At 43.3% G+C, this 18,151-nt stretch overlaps 1 protein-coding gene across 34 annotated transcripts in view; it reads left to right on the top strand.

Moving 5' to 3' along the window:
• The window catches only part of LOC139376504 (transcription factor 7-like 2), a 101,082-nt gene that overhangs the window by 68,638 nt on the left and 14,293 nt on the right, over positions 1–18,151 (top strand). For all 34 annotated transcript variants that reach the window (XM_071119177.1, XM_071119169.1, XM_071119163.1 and 31 more), the window contains 2 exons: positions 14,109–14,241; positions 16,955–17,057. In XM_071119177.1, the coding sequence (XP_070975278.1) occupies positions 14,109–14,241; positions 16,955–17,057 (236 nt within the window). The remainder of the gene's footprint in view (positions 1–14,108; positions 14,242–16,954; positions 17,058–18,151) is intronic.

Here is an 18,151-nt window from a genome sequence, read left to right as displayed (position 1 = left end):
GTTATGTTATTTAAAGTAGGCTCTATAGAGGGTTGGCCCGGAAAATATGGTGTTCCGTGGGCATGTCTGGATTTGTTTATATCTCAAAATGTAATTGTGATTTAGCATGAACTGAAAACATTAACTACTACCTCCACCCAGTGGCACAAAAGGAGAAAAGAAAATCCCAGGTATGATTGGCATTCTGCAGTTTCTAATATGGAAGTGAATATTTTCCTTGGGGGGGGGGGGGTTCGCCACAATAGCAATGCTTTATCTAGCACTCTGCATTGTTCCTCTTATCCTTACAATATTAAATACTGTAAATTCGGTCAGGAGACTCCCCTCTTTATCAGCAGTGAATTTTAATGGTGACATCTTTAGAACCGGCAGTGTAGCCGACGTAAATGTGTATTTTTGATGCATCGTATCATGCAGTCAAACTGTGTGTGTGTTTTCATGTAAGTGTTTGTTTGAATCAGACAGGAGATCTGCACCACTGTAAAAAGCTACTGTATTCTCCATGTTAATCATTCCCTTGAATATGTGCAATTAACAGTGTGTGGTTGTACAGTAGTGCTGTGCCAGTTCTCCAGGCTGCCAGAGAGGGATGGAGAGAAAGAGAGAGCCGGTACTGAAGCCCGGGCCTCGGGTGAGTGGGAGAGAGGAGAGTAGAAGAGAGAGGAGACGAATTGGGGGTTCCTCAGAAGCCCCTCTCCAGATCCGAGGCAAGGGGGGATCAAAGTGGCTTGTTTTATGTGGCTCGCGTGAGACTTTGAAGTCCCCGAGTCACCTACAGCACTCACTTCATCAAGTTCACTAGTGTCTTAATAGCAGATCAATAAGTTTCAAAGTCGGAGAGTTAATTTGATACTAGTGCTGATGTGATCACGCTGGGCCACAGAGCTGCCTGCTCTCCTCCTTTCCTCTTTCCTTCTACTCACCTAGATTGGACCTGTTATAGACTCTCAACATGCATTAAGACATGGAGGGGTTTTCTACTTGCTGTTTACTCTTAAAGACAGGCTCCAGTGAACACCTAATTAATTGGGCTGTGTGTCTGTGTTCGTGCAATTGCTAAAATTATAATTATAATTGCTATTATTATTACTATTATTATTATTATTATTATGAATGTATGCTCAAGTAGACATATAGACCAGCATTTGTCAATTTCAAATTGCCAAATGCATTGTGAGGAACACACAATTGTATTTGTAATATTAACCATATCTTCATTTAATATTGCTAAATTGGTTATATTTTACAACTCAATTACAACCCAAGGTAAATTAAAACTCTAAATATAGCATTTGGTATTTTGGTAAAGCATTTTTTTATTGACCATGATCATACATTTTTAAAGCTTACAATATCAAAATATGATATTTTAAACTCATTGTGAGGTCAAATATAATCAAGCTCTTATAAAAATTAAAGGTATATACTGCAAAGTTATCTAAAAAAATAAAAACACCCGAAAACAATCACATCGATGCCTGCGGCTTTTTGAGGCGCCGTAAAATGTTGATATTGAGCGGTCCTATGCTGCTTTCTTCAGTTCAATAGAAGACACTACGATCTGTATTTTGGGGTGGTAGTGCCGCTGGGCTGTTTGAGTCGGATCAGCACCTTGAGAACAAAAGCCCAATTTTTTATGTTCATCTAAGGGTTGCTAATGGTATTAGGGGTCCTGCAGGGTGGTCGACAGGGGCCCGACACCCCAAGGTGTGCCCATAGCTTGACCCCCGACCTGCACCAATTCACAGGGCCGGTGGCATTAATGCCCCACATCTGTCATTTTTCGTACACCCCCTTGGCGCCTTTTTACTATATTTCAAAGTGGTATTTTCCATGAAAAGATCGAAAGAAATTCCAAACGTGCCCTAAAAAAGGTTCCTATTTGGGTCGACCCCTGACGGATAACGGGAAAGGAAAAGGGAAAGCGGTGAAAGCACCTCAAAGAATGGTGAAAAGAACCGGTATCGCACTGTAGAGTTTGTTCAAAATCTTAAGCCTCAAGCGTGAGAAGACAAAAAAAAAAAAAAAATGTGTGATCTGTGCTTTTAAGCTCTTCAAAAACATGCAAAAGCAAACTAAATGGCATGTTACCTGGCTAATTTCTCAGCGAGTCAGGTGCAGGTAAGAATGCTGTTGATTAAGGCACTGTATTTAAAAATACAGTCTCGATTAGAAAATATGTGATTTTTCAGACATGTTGTTTGATATTCGTCCCGGGTTGTAGGTACTGTATTTCAGATTATTGGGAAAAGGTTCCTTAGTTTGAACTGTAATGGTGTAAGCGGGTTGTTCTGATGGTGTAGGGAAAGGGTTTCACAGGTTTTAGTTGAAATGGTGGTAGCGGGTGGTAGTGGAAGGCTGCCTGTGTGGTCCTCGGTGATCGGCACTGTGTCGGGCTCCACGTAGAGCGCTGGAGGTCCAGGTTTCTGATTAACATTTCATGTCAAATTTGTGCAGGAATTATTTACTATTCCGTGTTTATATCTCTCATTCCTCTTCATTCCAACTCATGTTAGAAAGCCCTAAGGAAAAAGTATTCCAGAAGGAGGGAGAAACGTTAATTAGAATTCAGATTCTATCAAAAAAATGATAATAGTACTTGAATCATAATTTTTGACTGCTGTCACAGAAAATATTAGTAATTTGTGGTTTCAGTCCTTTTAGTAAAAACGGTTAAAATCGTGAGTCAGAATATTTCTTACGTCCTTTTTTTCTGACGTTCCTCCAGCTCACGCACAATGAAATCTTGCTTCATTAAAAGTGTATTAATCTTGTCTCTTGTCTCCAGGGAGGCACCTTAAGATGATGTTTTGTCTTTTTCTTTAAATTGTTGGAGAAAAAAAATCTCCCAGATTTGGTCCCTGTCAGTCAGAAATAATTGTGTGCTTAATCTTGTCCCTGATGGATGACTTGGAGTTCAGCAATGGGCCAGCTCCAATGACAAATACAATATTAATATTCATTAACTGCTTTGACAATGCTAATTTTGATGCAGTAGTAAAGGGCCTTCCAAAGTTAGCGGCCAAAGCATCAGAGCTGCGCAAGGTGGCAAGATAATTTGTGCTGATTTACTGAGCTGAAGGCTTTTAAAGTCTTAAGGAAGGAAAAAAAGCTAGGTACCACAAACAAAATAAAAGAGAAACGGAAAAAGTTCACACGCATTGGAAACCAGGACTGCAGAAGTAATACGATCAAGAGACGGCTACAAAAATTTGACACCTCCGATGCCTCATCTTTGAGCAAATATATATATATTTTTTAATAAAAGTTGCAACCAAAAAAAAAAGAGTAACATGGTAAGTCAGCACATTCTTGATTTTGTTTAATCTTTTTGATCTTTTAAATTATCGCCATTTGAAGATCAATAGTAATTTTTTTCTGCTATGGTTAAAAGGCTCACAGCGGTGGTATGGTGGATGGTCGGATCACGGCTTTAAGAGTGGGCTTCCTCTCTTCAAGCCACCAGTTGTCCGGGCTTAATTTCCTATTGCAAGTTCGGTAGGAACCATACCGGCTTGTTTCAATTTATTAGTATTTTTGTTATTGTTAACTGCTGTTGTTGGCTTGTCTTCTGGCTTTGTTTGACTTTGGAGTCGGGGCTGATTTTTCTTTTCTGTTGTCTTTAGAGATTAGTGGAGTTTGCAAAGCTTTAACAGTGTGGCTGGCTCTTTTGTTAATAAATGTCTGGTTGGTCTTTTTGGTATCGTATTTTACGGGGTCCTTTCATCAAAATCTGTGGCTACCGTCAGGCAGGACCAGGGGGCAATTTGGCCATGACACCACACACTCGCTGCCCGATCGGATTACTTTCTTTGGCTTTTTAAAAACATGTATTTTTGCCCTGTGTTGTGTTTTTTGATTTTGCGTTTTATTCCGTCCTACTCCTAGTGAATGGAGCGTAGCTAGCATTGAGGATTAATGACATGACGAGGGACACCCCACTGCTTGAGTTTAGCCAAGTTAGGGAAACTCCTATAGAAGACTCGAGTACCTTTATGTCTACCAAGCCGCGGAAGGATAGCCTCTCTCTCCCTCTCCCTCACTTCTTTCTCTCAATTCTTTTTGTTGTCCTTTCAACTTATCAAAGAAAGAGAGATAGACACAAAGGAGCTTATTAGGGGGGATATGAAGATGGGCGAGGGGGAGAGAGAGGGACTCCTGGTCAGACGTGGAGGAGAGCAACGCTGCCTGAGAGAGTGTGTGTGAATGAATGAGGGGGCTGAGTGTGAACAGCCCAGTTTGGCCGCTCGCTCGCTCTCCTCTGTCGGACCTGGATGGGCTTGCCATCGCTGGCTGGTGCTCCACCGGTCCTTTCCCTCTTCTTTGGGCTGGTGTGTTATCGACTCAGCCGATCAGGCGTTTGGTTTGCGAGGGGCTGCCGTAGATGAGGTGCTGCCCCCCAGTGGATTAGTGGATGACATGGTGATGGGCGTCTTGTTGAAGTCTGTGCGCTACCATGAGCGCCAGCATGCTTGTTTTAACCAGGAACCGAGCAGCATCCCAAATACAGCTCTTTTAAATGGTAAGACTTCAACATTATTTATTACCTCCTGTGCTTTATTGTTCAACTAATGTAAGTTGGTTTGTCTGGCTGTAAATATGATTTTTTTATTGGAGTTTGTTGACATTATTGTATGACTTCCATTTGGCAATTTCTAATAGTTTAGTTGCTAAGTGACAGGTTGAAAGGCAGTGTTTGATTGCTTTGTCTGACAGTCTGACATGGTCAACAGTTAATTTAAAATTATATGTATTATTTTGTAATAATATATTGATCATAAATCATATCAATTATGATTAAGGTAATGAAAATAGTGAAGTGCATTGTACTATTAATAACTAAATATCAGGTATTTTTTATTCAGTTTCATCTAATGTATTGTTTTTTTAATACATTTTAATTGTTGTTATTCTCAAATAATTTTTAAATCGTTTTTTTTTTAATTGAATTTTAAATCATGAAACTCAATTTGTATTATCTGTAAATATTCTATTAAATCAATTATCATGGTATGTTATCACAAAACAATGTGCCTGGATTAGGGGCATCTCTTTGAGTGTATGCCAATCATTTACATTTTGTGTCCAGTCTTGTATTCCTCAAAGTTAATTCCAAATGAGCAGGATTTGTAACGGTCGCCATCCATTGTTGTCCATTCCGGTTTCCTCTCTTTCGTTTCTTTTCTTGCACACTTTTTGGTCTAGTGTGTGCACCGGAGACAGTGGAGTGGGATAGAGGGTCTTTTATTTCTCTCTTTTTTCAGAGGGGTCGTCTCTCCTGTTGGTCGCACTGTTGCCATTGTGGCCGGCTGATTGGGAGCTGTCCATCATTTGCGGGCGAACTGTCAGTTTACTTAAGAAAGTGCACGTGGGACAAAGGAGGTCGCGGGAGTGTGGCGGCCGAGCTGAATGGAGGGAGGGAAGGCAATTAGCCGCCACGTTGTTGGGGCTCTTTTACTTGTCAAGCCGGAGCCTCATTGCTTTTGTGGGAGCCATGTAAAGGACATTCCCAGGGCTTTGTTTTGGCATTAAGGGCCTCTGGCGAACGCCAGAGAAGAGCAGGGCATAAAAAAGAAGATTGAAATAAAATATTGGAGAAAAAGCCATGCGTTAGGTTTTTGTTGCTTCCGTTGTTGTCATCTTATTGTTGCTCAGATATTAAATATGCTGCTCCGCCTTTTCAGTTGCCCATTTTTTAAATATATTTTTGTATTTAATTAGGTAAGTCAGTTAAAAACAAATTCTTATTTACAATGACGGCCTACCGTGGAACAGTGGGTTAACTGCCTTGTTCAGGGGCAGAACGACACATTTTTACCTTGTCAGCTCGGGGATTCGATCAGGCAACCCTTCAGTTACTGGCCCAATGCTCTAACCACTAGGCTACCTGCCACCCCTTTTTTGCAAATATATTTTTGATTCATTGTCACCAGGTAAAATTAGGTGACAATGTGTTTGGAATATACCATCGGTCAACTCTACCTACTTTTTTTGTCACTAAATCATATTGAAACGATAGATTTATTAAAAACCACAATTGTATATTTCCTTTACATTCAAAATATAAAATTAAACCTTGGTGAAGCAAGTTCTTGTGCAATTAGTTAATCACCCTACTTGTTAATTGGTGAAAGGCACATGTCCTGCATTTGCTTGCCCTGCTCTAAGGCCCTGGAAGTGGTAAGAGCCTGGAAAGCGCTAGTGACAGGAGCATGGTTGTGGGGCCCGAATATTCAGAGGAAATGATCTCAAGATAATAATGTTTCAGAGGCGGAGGACAGAGAGAGCAGTAGGGGGTATGGAGGCTTTAGGCCTTGCGTAGTTGATCTTCTCACACAGAGAGGTCAGGAGGATTTAACAGTGGAATCCACCACCCTCCCATCTTCAGTATTATTGGTCATAAAAATAACAGAAAAGGAAAAACAGAAAGAAGACCCCACGTAGATGTCACGTCCATGTCAAAATGAAGACAAATACATTTCTTTCTCGTTTCCTCCTACCCCCCTGGAAAGTTGGGTTGGAGAGGGGACTGTCAGTATCACATGGATAAGTGACTGTTCGCTACACTTTGCTGAGCCTGCCCTCCCTTTGTGGATGTTGTGTCTTGTTCTTTTTTCTCCCCCTCTCTCTTTGTCTCTTTCCTTGCTCACTTTACCTTGTTGTAGCCAAAGCTTTTCAAGCTGCCAGTTCGACTCTGGGCATCCTGGAGGGACTGCAGAGCCCCCACACACATACACACACATATACAAGTGTGCAATCTGGGAGTTTTGTAATAACAATATTTTTGTTGTCTATATTGTTGTGTATTTTTTTCTCGATTGTTGCTTATGGGAAGATTTCTCTGCACTGAGAAGCAGCACTTTATTTTTTTTTTCTCGGTTCGTTTTTTCGCTTTCATTTCTTGTGACCGGCACAAACTTTCCTGAGAGAGGAAGCTGTGAGGAGGTGCTGAGAGTGGTGGAGGAAGCTGGGAGATCCTCATGCTGTTTTGGGGGAGGTAGGGGGGCAGGCTAGGCCCCAGACCCTGAACCACATCTGTGGATCCTCAGACACAAATGTCTGTGGATCCTCCAATCATAAAATCCTGGGAACAATGGGCCACTCGTGTCGCAATGAGGATGCCTCGGTTTGAGGGACACACACATGCCCAGCCGCACACACTTCAGCACTTTGGGAGAAGAAGAAGTGAGGGCTAAGAAAAGACAAAGAAGAAGAAGTGGAGGAAAAAGAGTGTGAAGAAGAAAGGGAAGGCCAGTGGTTTTGAACTCCGTAGTGAGGGAGGAGAAGTGGGGGGCAGGTGAATAGTAAGCGGGGGGTCATGTACCCGAGTGAGGGCGTTTTAGCGGGGCCGGAGGAGAGGGGAGCCAAAGGAGGAGTCCTTGCCTCCGGGCTCCCCCTCCTCCAGCAGATCGGCTGCTGGCATCTGAATCTCAGTGGCTGGGTGAGTAAACCACACTCCCCTATCTCCTTTCTCTGTCTCTCTTCATCTCCCTTTCTCTCAATTCCTGTTCTCCATCACTTTTTGATTATGTTACCGTTGAACTTTGAGGTTCAGATGATGGTTGTTGTGATTAAGGGGGACCCAGACGGGTATTCCCTCTCCTGTAAGTGCAGGCTGGTGGTCATCTGCTTTAAAGCTTTTTCCTTTCAAATATTCCTTTCTGCTTCTATTTATTTTTTAGGTGGCTGTGTATGTTTATGTGCGGGGAGGGGGTGTTCTTGATCTTGGCCTGTGTTTGGGAGGTGTGTGTGGGGATATGCTAATGAGCAGTGTACATTTACAGAAACAGGCCAAAGAAAGCAGAATTTGCCATTTTGTTTTAAATTGCTATTCAAATGTATAAACCGTTATTTACTAATGAATTAAAATGAAAATAGTTAGTTCAGTATTACTTTGTATTATTTATCAAAAGATCATACCTTATTATCCAACTGAATAGTAATTCCTAGACAAAGCATTATTTGATCATGCTCGCGTCTAACCATGAAATGGAAAATATAATTGAAATAACCCACAAATTAACATATTCCTCTCTTAATTTTGCCGTCTAATTCAAAATTATAATTGCCTCCTCTTTCAACTGAAAATGTAAAACGCTGATTGCATTTCAAAAGCTGATGACAGAACTCAGTGTAGCTACTGCACTGTAGTATCACTGCTTCTAGACACCACTTCAACTCGGGTTGGAAAGCTCAAGAGATGATTACATTCTAATGGGGAAGTGTAAAAACACATAGCACATTGCTCTTGTATATAACTTTAGACAATTATTTATTAAAATCACATTGACAAAGTTATATGGAAGATATATTGCAAAATGTAAATTTGACAAATGACAGACTTCAATATGTATGAATGAATGGAGATGGAGAGTGAGAGCAAAGGCTTTGGCCCAGATACATTTTTTGTTAGGGCCTGTGATCAGCAGCAAGCATGTCACAGAAGCAAAGTGAATAGATTAACTTTTAAATATACTGACTCGGTCTCTAGAGCAAGATGCCCTTGGAGTGGGCTGATTTTTTTCTCCCTGTCTGGAATAGCAATACTGATCGCCTGGCACTTTCCTAAATTCTTTCATTTTTTTCCAACACAGCATTGAGATATTACTGAGATAGTATTTTAGTGCAAACACAACAGTGAGGGTTGTTTCCACATCTAAATATGGAAAATATTGATGTATTTAATGCTGCAGAAATTGTCCAGTTTTAAATAAAATATGGTGATCTAAGTTAGTGTGTGTATTTTTATTCTGACACTGTACACTCTTAGAAAATAAAGGTGCTATCTAGAACCTAAAAGGGTTCTTCAGTTGTCCCCACAGGATAACCCTTTGAAGAACCCTTTTTGGTTCCAGGTAGAACCCTTTTGGGTTCCACCTGAAACCAAAAAGGTTCTACCTGGAAACAAAAAGGCTTCTCCTATGGGTACAGCCAAATAACCCTTTTGGAACACTTTTTTCTAAGAGTGTATATACAGTATGTTCATAGAAGATTACGCTTTAAGATATTGGATTGGTAAAGAAACCAACACAACATGGTATGTAATGTGTTTCTCTGCTCGTTTGGCCCCAAGGTGTTGCATTAATGAAAATATGGCATCGTTACTAGGATTTGATGTGTAGCCTGCGATCTGTATCTTTGTGAATGTTCACTTTGATCTCCATCACTGCTACAGTGAGAGGGAAAATGTAGTTACTGGCAACAGAGATGTGATATGGGTGTCTCTTGGAGACGATAATATTTTGCCTGGAGCGGGCACTCTTAACGCCTTAGAGGTAAACTTGAATGTTTTATGAAAATAAATCCTATCACGCCAATAAGACCTATTGTGATCGTGGACAGTAATTTTGATGTTGCCATGTGTTTTGTTTTTGCACTTATCAGATAATGTAAAAGTCTACACACACAAACACACACACAAGCTCCAATCATTCCCTCCCTCTCTCTCTTTCTCTCTTTCTTTCTTTCTCTCCCTCCCTCCCTCCCACTCCTCTTGCACAGTGTGTGTTTTCTGCATGGGTGTCTCTGTGTGTGTGCTTGGATGCGGGCCACAGGCACGTTTTGGGAGGGGATCAGTGCCCTGGCAGCTTTTTATGCTTGCTCTGGAATTTGTGGGCCTGCGAGGACCCCTATCCATCACTACGCTGTCTGCCCCCCTGGTCCCCCTGCCCCCCTCACTCAACCCCACTACAGCTCATTAGAGCCTGCAAGGCGTTGTGACAACTCATCATATCATGAGAAAAAGCATGGAGAGACGTGTAGGGCCCCCCAGGGGCCACAAGGTCGCCACCTTCACATTTAGTCTTGAAATTGCCCTGCAAGGTACCACCAGGCGGAAATGCAAGGCCAACAGCTTTTCCCTGTCCTGCTTTTCTCTCTCTCTCTGTCCCCCTCCTCTTTGTTTCTGTCTCTCACAGGGTATCCTCTTGTAACTGTCATTACCACATGCCTGTGGTGAAGCAGCTCAAAAAGTGATTTGACAAAGTTTGATTTGTTTCGTAGACTGAATGATAAACAATATTGTAAAAACCAAGTTATTTACTCAAATGTACCATTGGAATGTGAAATACCACTTGATAAAGGTCACGCATTATTTTCAGATCCAAAACCATGGTCAGTTGAACCATAAAGAAAGAGGATACCTAACAAACTCGGACAAGTTGTGTCCGCCCTACATCAGCCCCATTGCATGAGTGGCTGATGGGAATGCCTAGGGGTCAGGGGTCGGACAATGATGCTGAGTGAGTGTGACACAGCCTCTCCGTGGCAACCAGAGGGCCTGCACACAAACACACAGGCCCTCTCTCCATCCACACAGCCCAGACACTAGTGAGATCACCACCAGGGGTCAAGACCCTGATACTGCGACTGTCACTCACACCAAGGGGGTTCAGCGTACGCACGCATACACTCATGTGAACATGTACGCTCTCACAGACACACTCTCTCGAGAAAAAACAGTTGTCTTTCTTGGCAGTGTGAGTCTTTTTATGTATATATATTTATAAAGTGCGCTACAGTGTGTGTGCAGAGGTGTATGCACATGCCGTAGTACTACAGAGCTTCTGTAAAGGGTTTAGCCTTTCAGCAGTTGGAATTTCTGCGGGACACTTTCTTTGAAATGGTTAATCAAGGTCAAGGAACAGTAGTGTATACAAATTCATACAATTGTGTGTTGATTGTGTACCCGTTTGAGCGTGTGTGCCCGTTTGAGCGTGTGTGCACTTTCTTGAACAGCTCTCTCGTGATTAGTCTCCTGGTATATTTCTGTCTATAGTAATACTGAAAGTGGTGGGAGTGATGGCAACAGGGCCAGGAAGTCGGCTTTGCTCCTTCCTTTGTAGAGAAACAGAAAATACTCCCACGTAGTTCCTTTGTTTAGCATGTGTGCTTTGTATAATGCTCCACTTGTTTGAGTAGCTGTGGTGTGATTCCGTCAGCGCCTGTTGTCCGAGGGTGTTAAAAGCAGGTGCTGCACCTAGGCCTACTTTCATTTTAATGGGAAAAAAAGCAGGTGCTGCACCGAGGCTTCATTTTAATGGACTGTGTGTGTGTGTGTGTGTGTGTGTGTGTGTGTGCACGCAGTGTAGGCTATATCTTGTTTTTTTTGGGGGGGGGGGGGACTAAACTGTGTTGTTGATATGGTGTGAACCTAGTCTGTGTTTTCTGCAAAGGCCTGAACTTCAGGTGTGATTGGGCTCATATCAGTAAAACAAAAAATCATCCCGCCTCTCTCCATGGCTGTTCTACTTAAGTTCTCTGCGTGTGTTACAGTCCATATGGGCTCTGCACTGTAGGTGTTGGAATCTGGTATGACTCACCTGTTCTCTCTGTGAAAGTGCAAAAGCTTAACTCATGGACTTGTCAGTGACGTCTGGACTCTAGGGCATGTAGAGGTGTGTGTGTGTGTGAGTCAACTTGACCCAAATGGAAGCTGCACAGAATGTTTCACTCTCACACCCCTCTTGCTGCATGTGAGCATAGAATTGAGGCATTCCCCAGAGTTGTTTTAAAATAACTGCACTGAAAAATACTTCAGAATGCATTTATTCTTTCGTCTTGATACAGACTAGCCTTCTCTGTAAGGCAGCAAACCTCCATTGCTGATGAATGTTTATCTCTATGGGCGACATTACACCTCCCTCTTTCCTCCCCCCTTCATGGGGTGGTTCTAATCCTCCCCTCAGTCACACAGAGAGAGGTGGCCGCTACAGTAGCCAAACAGCAGTATTGTCCGCATGGCCCAGAAGCCATATAAACTGGAGCACTTGCGTTGTCTATTATTTGCCTGGCTCTGCTCGGGGCTTCTGAAATGGAGGCCTGTTAGCCCCATGTAAATCCCTCTCTACATCTCTTTTAATCTCTCTCTCTCTTTCTTTCTCTCTCTCTCTCTCTCTCTCTCTCTCTCTCTCTCTCTCTCTCTCACACACACACAGTTTCTCTCTCACACACACAGTTTCTCTCTCACAGCTTCACTCTCTCTATCATGCTCAAACAGTCTCTCTCTCTCCCCCTTTCGCTCTCTGTCCTTCTCTCTCTGTCATCTCTTGCTGTCTCTCTCGCTGTCTCTCGCTCTTAATGCACACTTGGTGGATGGGCATTTTAAACAGTCTCTCAATGGAGACAAAATAACTCATTTAAATGGCCTCTAAAGCCTTTCAGCAGAGGGAGAATTGGCAACATTCTTTCACATCATTACTGAAGGGGGTAGAGGAGAGAAGGCTGTTTGGGGCAGCCAGTGCGTTTTGCTCAATGGCTACCTCGTCAGCTGTGTTTGGCAGCTGTCATCTCCCCATCTTTTTTTATCCCTCTGTTCAATATTTTTAGATTAGATATGGGGACTGTGGGGAAGAAACATGTTGATTTGTGTCTTGTATTCATTTTAACGAGTCGTGTACCACAACCAACACCCTCCCCTCTTCTTCTCTCACTCTCTTTCCTCCCTCTCTCCTCTCACTCTCCAGTCTTTTGAGCTCAGGGCTGTGAATGAGTCCCCAGAGTCTCTCCATGTTTCCCAGTAGTTCTACTGGGTTCATTAATCTTTCATTGGGACCATGCGGTGTGGAATGCCACCCCTCCCTCTCTCGCCTGGCGCTACCCTTCCCCCTCCCCTCTCCTCTCTACCCCTCTCACAGCTCCACTGGAAGGGAACTTTACCCACTCCAGCCTGGTACAGTTCAGTTCAGACCAATCTGGTTGTCAGTTACACAGAAATGTATCTCATAAATTGCTCACAGTTGGTTCAGCCTATGGAGATGATGGATTTTCAGCATTAAGCTCTGCACACGTGTCTTTCCTAGGGCCCTCAGCTTTGCATTTGTATAGTTAAATGAGCATAGAGTCCATACATTATCCCTCCCTCCCTCTCCTACTTTAATGCATTTCAAAGTCTATTGGAAAATTGCCACAGTCAGGTTTTGGGTTGGTGCCTCGCCATGGTTAGGGCTGCTAATGAGTGTGTTTGGACTGCAAGAGTGCAAATTGAACTTGTGAAGGGAACATTACCCACACCCCCATTGCTCCTACTCCCTCCCTCCCTCTCTCTACACACACAGAGACACACACCAGCTAGCTCATTCTCCTTTTCCCCAGCATACATCAGCCATGTTACCACAAGCCTGATTAGTGATGCCTCTTTGACTGCCGAGGGACAGAATATGAGTTGAAGAGCAAGACCAGCTCACCGCCAGTGGTTTAAACCAGAACACTAATCTGGTTACTGTGTGTGTGTGTGTGTGTGTGTGTGTGTGTGTGTGTGTGTGTGTGTGTGTGTGTGTGTGTGTGTGTGTGTGTGTGTGTGTGTGTGTGTGTGTGTGTGTGTGTGTGTGTGTGTGTGTGTGTGTGTGTGTGTGTGTGTGTGTGTGTGTGTGTGCGCCTGGAGAAGAGGGCTGAGCTCTGGTTAACATGGCCCATGGCGGAGCACCCCTCAGCTTAACTGTAATCTTTGGGTAATTGAAAAAGGGGCCTGGGCCACTTAGGAGCACAAAGAGCAGATTACATAGCTAAAACTAATTTGGCAAAAATGTAGAAATGGATTTTCTCCCCTCTATTATTACAATGCCCCCCTGTCCTCTTTACCTCCCCTCCTCCTCTACCCCCCTCCAAAACCAGACCCTGGGGGGACAGCGAGGGCAGGGGTAGAGGGGTGTATAGCAGAGGGAGGAGAGGGAATCAGTAGGGTGAAGCACTAAGTGAGGGGTTGGATGGTAGAGGATTGCTGACTGTTGTTATAATGGGTGTGGATTTTACACATTTGGTGGTCTGCACATGATCGATCTACCCCCAGTAAGAGGCCCCCTTGTCATGCAGCCCCAGTCCAAAACTAAAATGACAGCCCTGCATCTGAGATAGCATTACTGAGTCGCGGAGTGTCGCCGCAAAAGTGTTCTTAATTACCAAGCACACTATTTTCACTCTGCTCTGGCGGTTTGGCGCTCCGAGGGGGTTGATCGTTTGATGGCTCTCAATTTTCTAGAGCTTTCTGAGCCATGTTGTAACTCTACTGCAGGCGCCTACCATCTCTACCCCTAACCCAAATATTAATACACTCTTCTTTTGTTTTATTTTCTCCCCCTTTTCCCTCCTCCTCTCTCTCCCTCTCTTTATAGTCTAATAAAGTCCCAGTGGTACAGCACCCTCACCACGTGCACCCGCTCACGCCTCTGATCACCTACAGCAATGAGCACTTCACACCGGGCAACCCCCCTCCGCACCTACAGGGAGACGTGGACCCCAAAACAGGTAAGACAGAGAACATACACACACTACACTACACTACACTACACTACACTACATTGATGCCCCGTTGGGGAATGGTAAAAATGGTTGGGAAATAGTTAACACTCCAGCCAATGTTCCAAAGACACACAGTCCTCAAATCCAAAGAGTGATATACAATAGCCACGAGATCTTCTCCGAAGGTCAACAAAAGAGAATAATTTTTATTTTTATTTTGAATTCCTCAACAGAACACAGAAGAATTCTTATTGTTGTCCACATACAAAGGCTACCACTGCTGCCTATGCAACCACCACAAACACACACACACACACACACACACACACACACACACACACACACACACACACGACTGGCTGATCAAATGTAGTTTTATTTATGGAAGATATAGCCCTTACAAAGCACAGCATTGCAGGGCCTGCTTTCTCTGACCAGGTGTGAGGTATTTGAGGGCAGACAACAGTCAGGGCTACTCAGACAGAAAGCTTCTCTCTCCTTATGGCTGTGCTATTGTGTCTCTGGTCCTGCAGAAGTAAGCCTGTTGATTTGGCTCTGGCAGGGAGGGGAGGGTCACTATTTCCTCTCTCCTCTGACACTACAGGAGGAGGTGGGTGTGTGTGTAACTTCACATGCCTGAATGCTCCTCTCTCTCACACACACACACACACACACACACACACACACACACACACACACCACAGCATGTTCCCCATCCATCTGACTGAATTTAAATGTAGCATTCCTTCATGTTAAATGTCCACCAGCAATAAACATTTTGACCTAGCAGGTCAACTCACTTTCAATATGTTGTACATAATATTGAGTTAGTGTTGAATAGCTTTGAAGGGTCTCTGGTTGTTTTGTTAGGGTTTTGAGGTAATAATGGTCTCTTATTATGATTTTCCTCACAAAAGGGTGATAATGACCCAGCTGCTGTTTAATGTGCCAGTTAATGGTCTGCTTAATTGAGCTTAGTGTTGTTGAATTAATTAACAAGTTATATTAAGACTTCAGCACTGGATGGCAATGGAGAGCAACGTTAGGAACTCTTTCCTCTGAGGAGTGCGTCAGTCAGTGCCGCTATGTCTATAGAACTAGGGCATACAACATTTTTGAAACACTCCTCAACTACAAATGTGGAATTTAAAAAAATATATATTTAATGAGGCAAGTCAGTTAAGAACAAATTCTTCTTTACAATGACAGCTTACCCTGACCAAACCCTAACCCGGTTGACGATGTGCCAATTGTGCGCCACCCTAAGGGACTCCCAATCACGGCCGGTTGTGATACAGCCTGAAAACGAACCAGGGTCTGTAGTGACACCTCTAGCACTTGGATGCAATGCCTTAGAAAGCTGCGCCACTCTGGAACCCTTAACGATCTATAACTTTTTATTTAAAAAAATCTCAATTAGTTCAGCATCAGTTTTGAGAGACAAACCTCAGTGAGGGTGTGTCTACTTCTTGGATGCACACAATGTTCCTTAGGCACCTGTCACTGAACAATGTCTATGGAAACCTTCCCATGGGGCCGATTTTCAGATACCTGGCTTGGCCCTGTGGCTTTTTGGGTATGACACACACCAGCAACACACCGGCTGTGGACAGATTCATGGGGCCAGGGTTAGTTCTGCAGTACTCTTCATCTGGGTCCACTGTGGCCATATTGGCACCAGCCAAACAAAAACTGCTCCACAGCTGCACTGATATGCAGGCCAGGCAGGACCAATGTAAAATAATGCACCAGAGCAAATAAAAGTCCCTCCGCTGTGCTGTCTGCCAGTGGAACTCAAACACTTCCTTGTCATGTTTTAACGCTCAACACCAGAAAAATGGAAAAGCCATCATTTCCTCGCTTTCGCCATTCCTCCTTTTTTTACGACCTTTGGAGGCCTAATGTTTTGGGTGGCTTGTCTGCATGTTTTATTTGCCTGTCAACTGCCACAGCAAGTGATTGCGACATTGGCAAATGTGTGATTGTTTCGCAGTGTCCTCTGTAGGACATCTCTGTCACTGTATCAGATGAGAAAACTACATTATTTCTGTCTCTGTTAAAAACGTTAGGAGGAATAGGATGAACTAATTCTGGTTAAAAGAAGCTGGAAACCCAAGGGACCCTATTTATAAGGCCTACTTTACAATGTCATAAGCATGTCATAGATGTTATCGAAAGTCATAAATCAAATCACATTGTATTGGTCACATACACATATTTAGCAGATGTTATTGTGGGTGTAGCGAAATGCTTGTAAGAGCCTATGTCAGATAAAGACTGCTAGGCAAATACAACACTGTAGTGTCATCCAGTATATTAGCTATGAAACAAGCTGGCCATTAATAACTTGCAGAGACGGTTTATAACATCCCTTCATTCATGCTTATGACAGTAAGAGAACTTATTAGGTTTATATGAAGTCGAACCCTGTTTATCCCCCCCCTTTCTCTCAGCACGTTATGACACCGTACCGCCAGACTCAAACAGCTTTGATCAGGACGTGTGATTTAGCACTGTGTACATGTGAGCGCAACCGCTCTTCCTCCTCCTCCTCCTCCTCTCCACCCACCCAGCTTCCTGTGATGTCGACTCTGTTCATTATGAAACACACAAAGGAGGAATTTAACACTGACTGATGTTTCGGGGTCCATCTCTCTCTCCCTCTTTATTTGTCCCTCTACCCTTTCTCTCTCTACCCTTTCTCTCTCTTTCTCTCCAGGAATTCCAAGGCCTCCACAACACCCAGACATATCTCCCTATTACCCTCTATCGCCTGGCTCTGTAGGGCAGCTCCCCCATCCGCTAGGCTGGTTAGTACCACAGTAAGCAACATTTTATTATCCTCTTTCTCCACTGTCATCAAGCATGTTTTTTATTGCTCCACGCATGTGCTGGCTACAATGTTGATAACTATGTCTATATGTAGATCTATTTAGCGGTTTGGATCATTAAGTATATCGTTACGGTATAAAATCAGCATCCCTAATGTAGATGATGTAATTTAGCAATAAGGCCCGAGGAGGTGTGGTATATGGCCAATATACCACGGCTAACAGCTGTTCTTATTCACGACGCAACGCCGAGTGCCTGGATACAGCCCTTAGCCGTGGTATATTGGCCATATATCACAAACCCCCTGAGGTACCTTATTGCTATTATAAACTGGCTAACAACGTAATTAGAGTATTAAAAATACATGTTTTGTCATACCCGTGGTATATATACCACGGCTATCAGCCAATCAGCATTCAGGGTTAGAACCACCCAGTTTATAATGTCAAATGGTTCTCCGTCAGAGGCAATGTCTTCTGGTTTTGTTGGGTTTTCTAAGAGCTTGGTTTCTGTATTTTCCTGACTGGTAACATCATAAGCAGAGCACATAGGGAAAGCTCGGTATCCACTTATCTCAAACTGGGCCCTCTCAGTTTTGATCAAGCACTGATTTGACTCCTGGCTGACCACTGTCTCCAGTTCATACATTCTGGCAATGGACCAACTACTGGGCCTTAGAAGCACACTGCGGTTTCCTAACCCCCCCCTTTGCTCCAGCCCCAACTTGCTTCTTTGTGGCAAATGCATTTTTGCATTTCTCTGTATTGTCCAATTAGATTAATGAACCGTGATTGCCCGTATTTTACCCAGAATTCCACACGGGGGCTCTCCCCTGGTAACTCTTGTCAACACTTGTTAATATGACAAAAGGCTACAAATTAAGCTCTGTTAATTTAATGTTTTCTCACCGCGATGTAAATACCGGAAGAGGCCCCGAGCGCAGCCACGGCACCCTTTGATTTGCTGCACTTTATTTTGGTATAAATTTACATTCATTATTGGTTGTCTTTGGATGTGTAGACCTCAATTAGCGTGATGGCTCCATTAAAGAGTCCCGCGCTTCGTCTTTAATTATCACAACAAA

The sequence above is a fragment of the Oncorhynchus clarkii genome, chromosome 20 (genome assembly GCF_045791955.1).
Source record: "Oncorhynchus clarkii lewisi isolate Uvic-CL-2024 chromosome 20, UVic_Ocla_1.0, whole genome shotgun sequence".
In the NCBI taxonomy this organism is placed as follows: Eukaryota; Metazoa; Chordata; class Actinopteri; order Salmoniformes; family Salmonidae; genus Oncorhynchus; species Oncorhynchus clarkii.
This window is presented reverse-complemented; position numbering and strand designations above follow the sequence as displayed.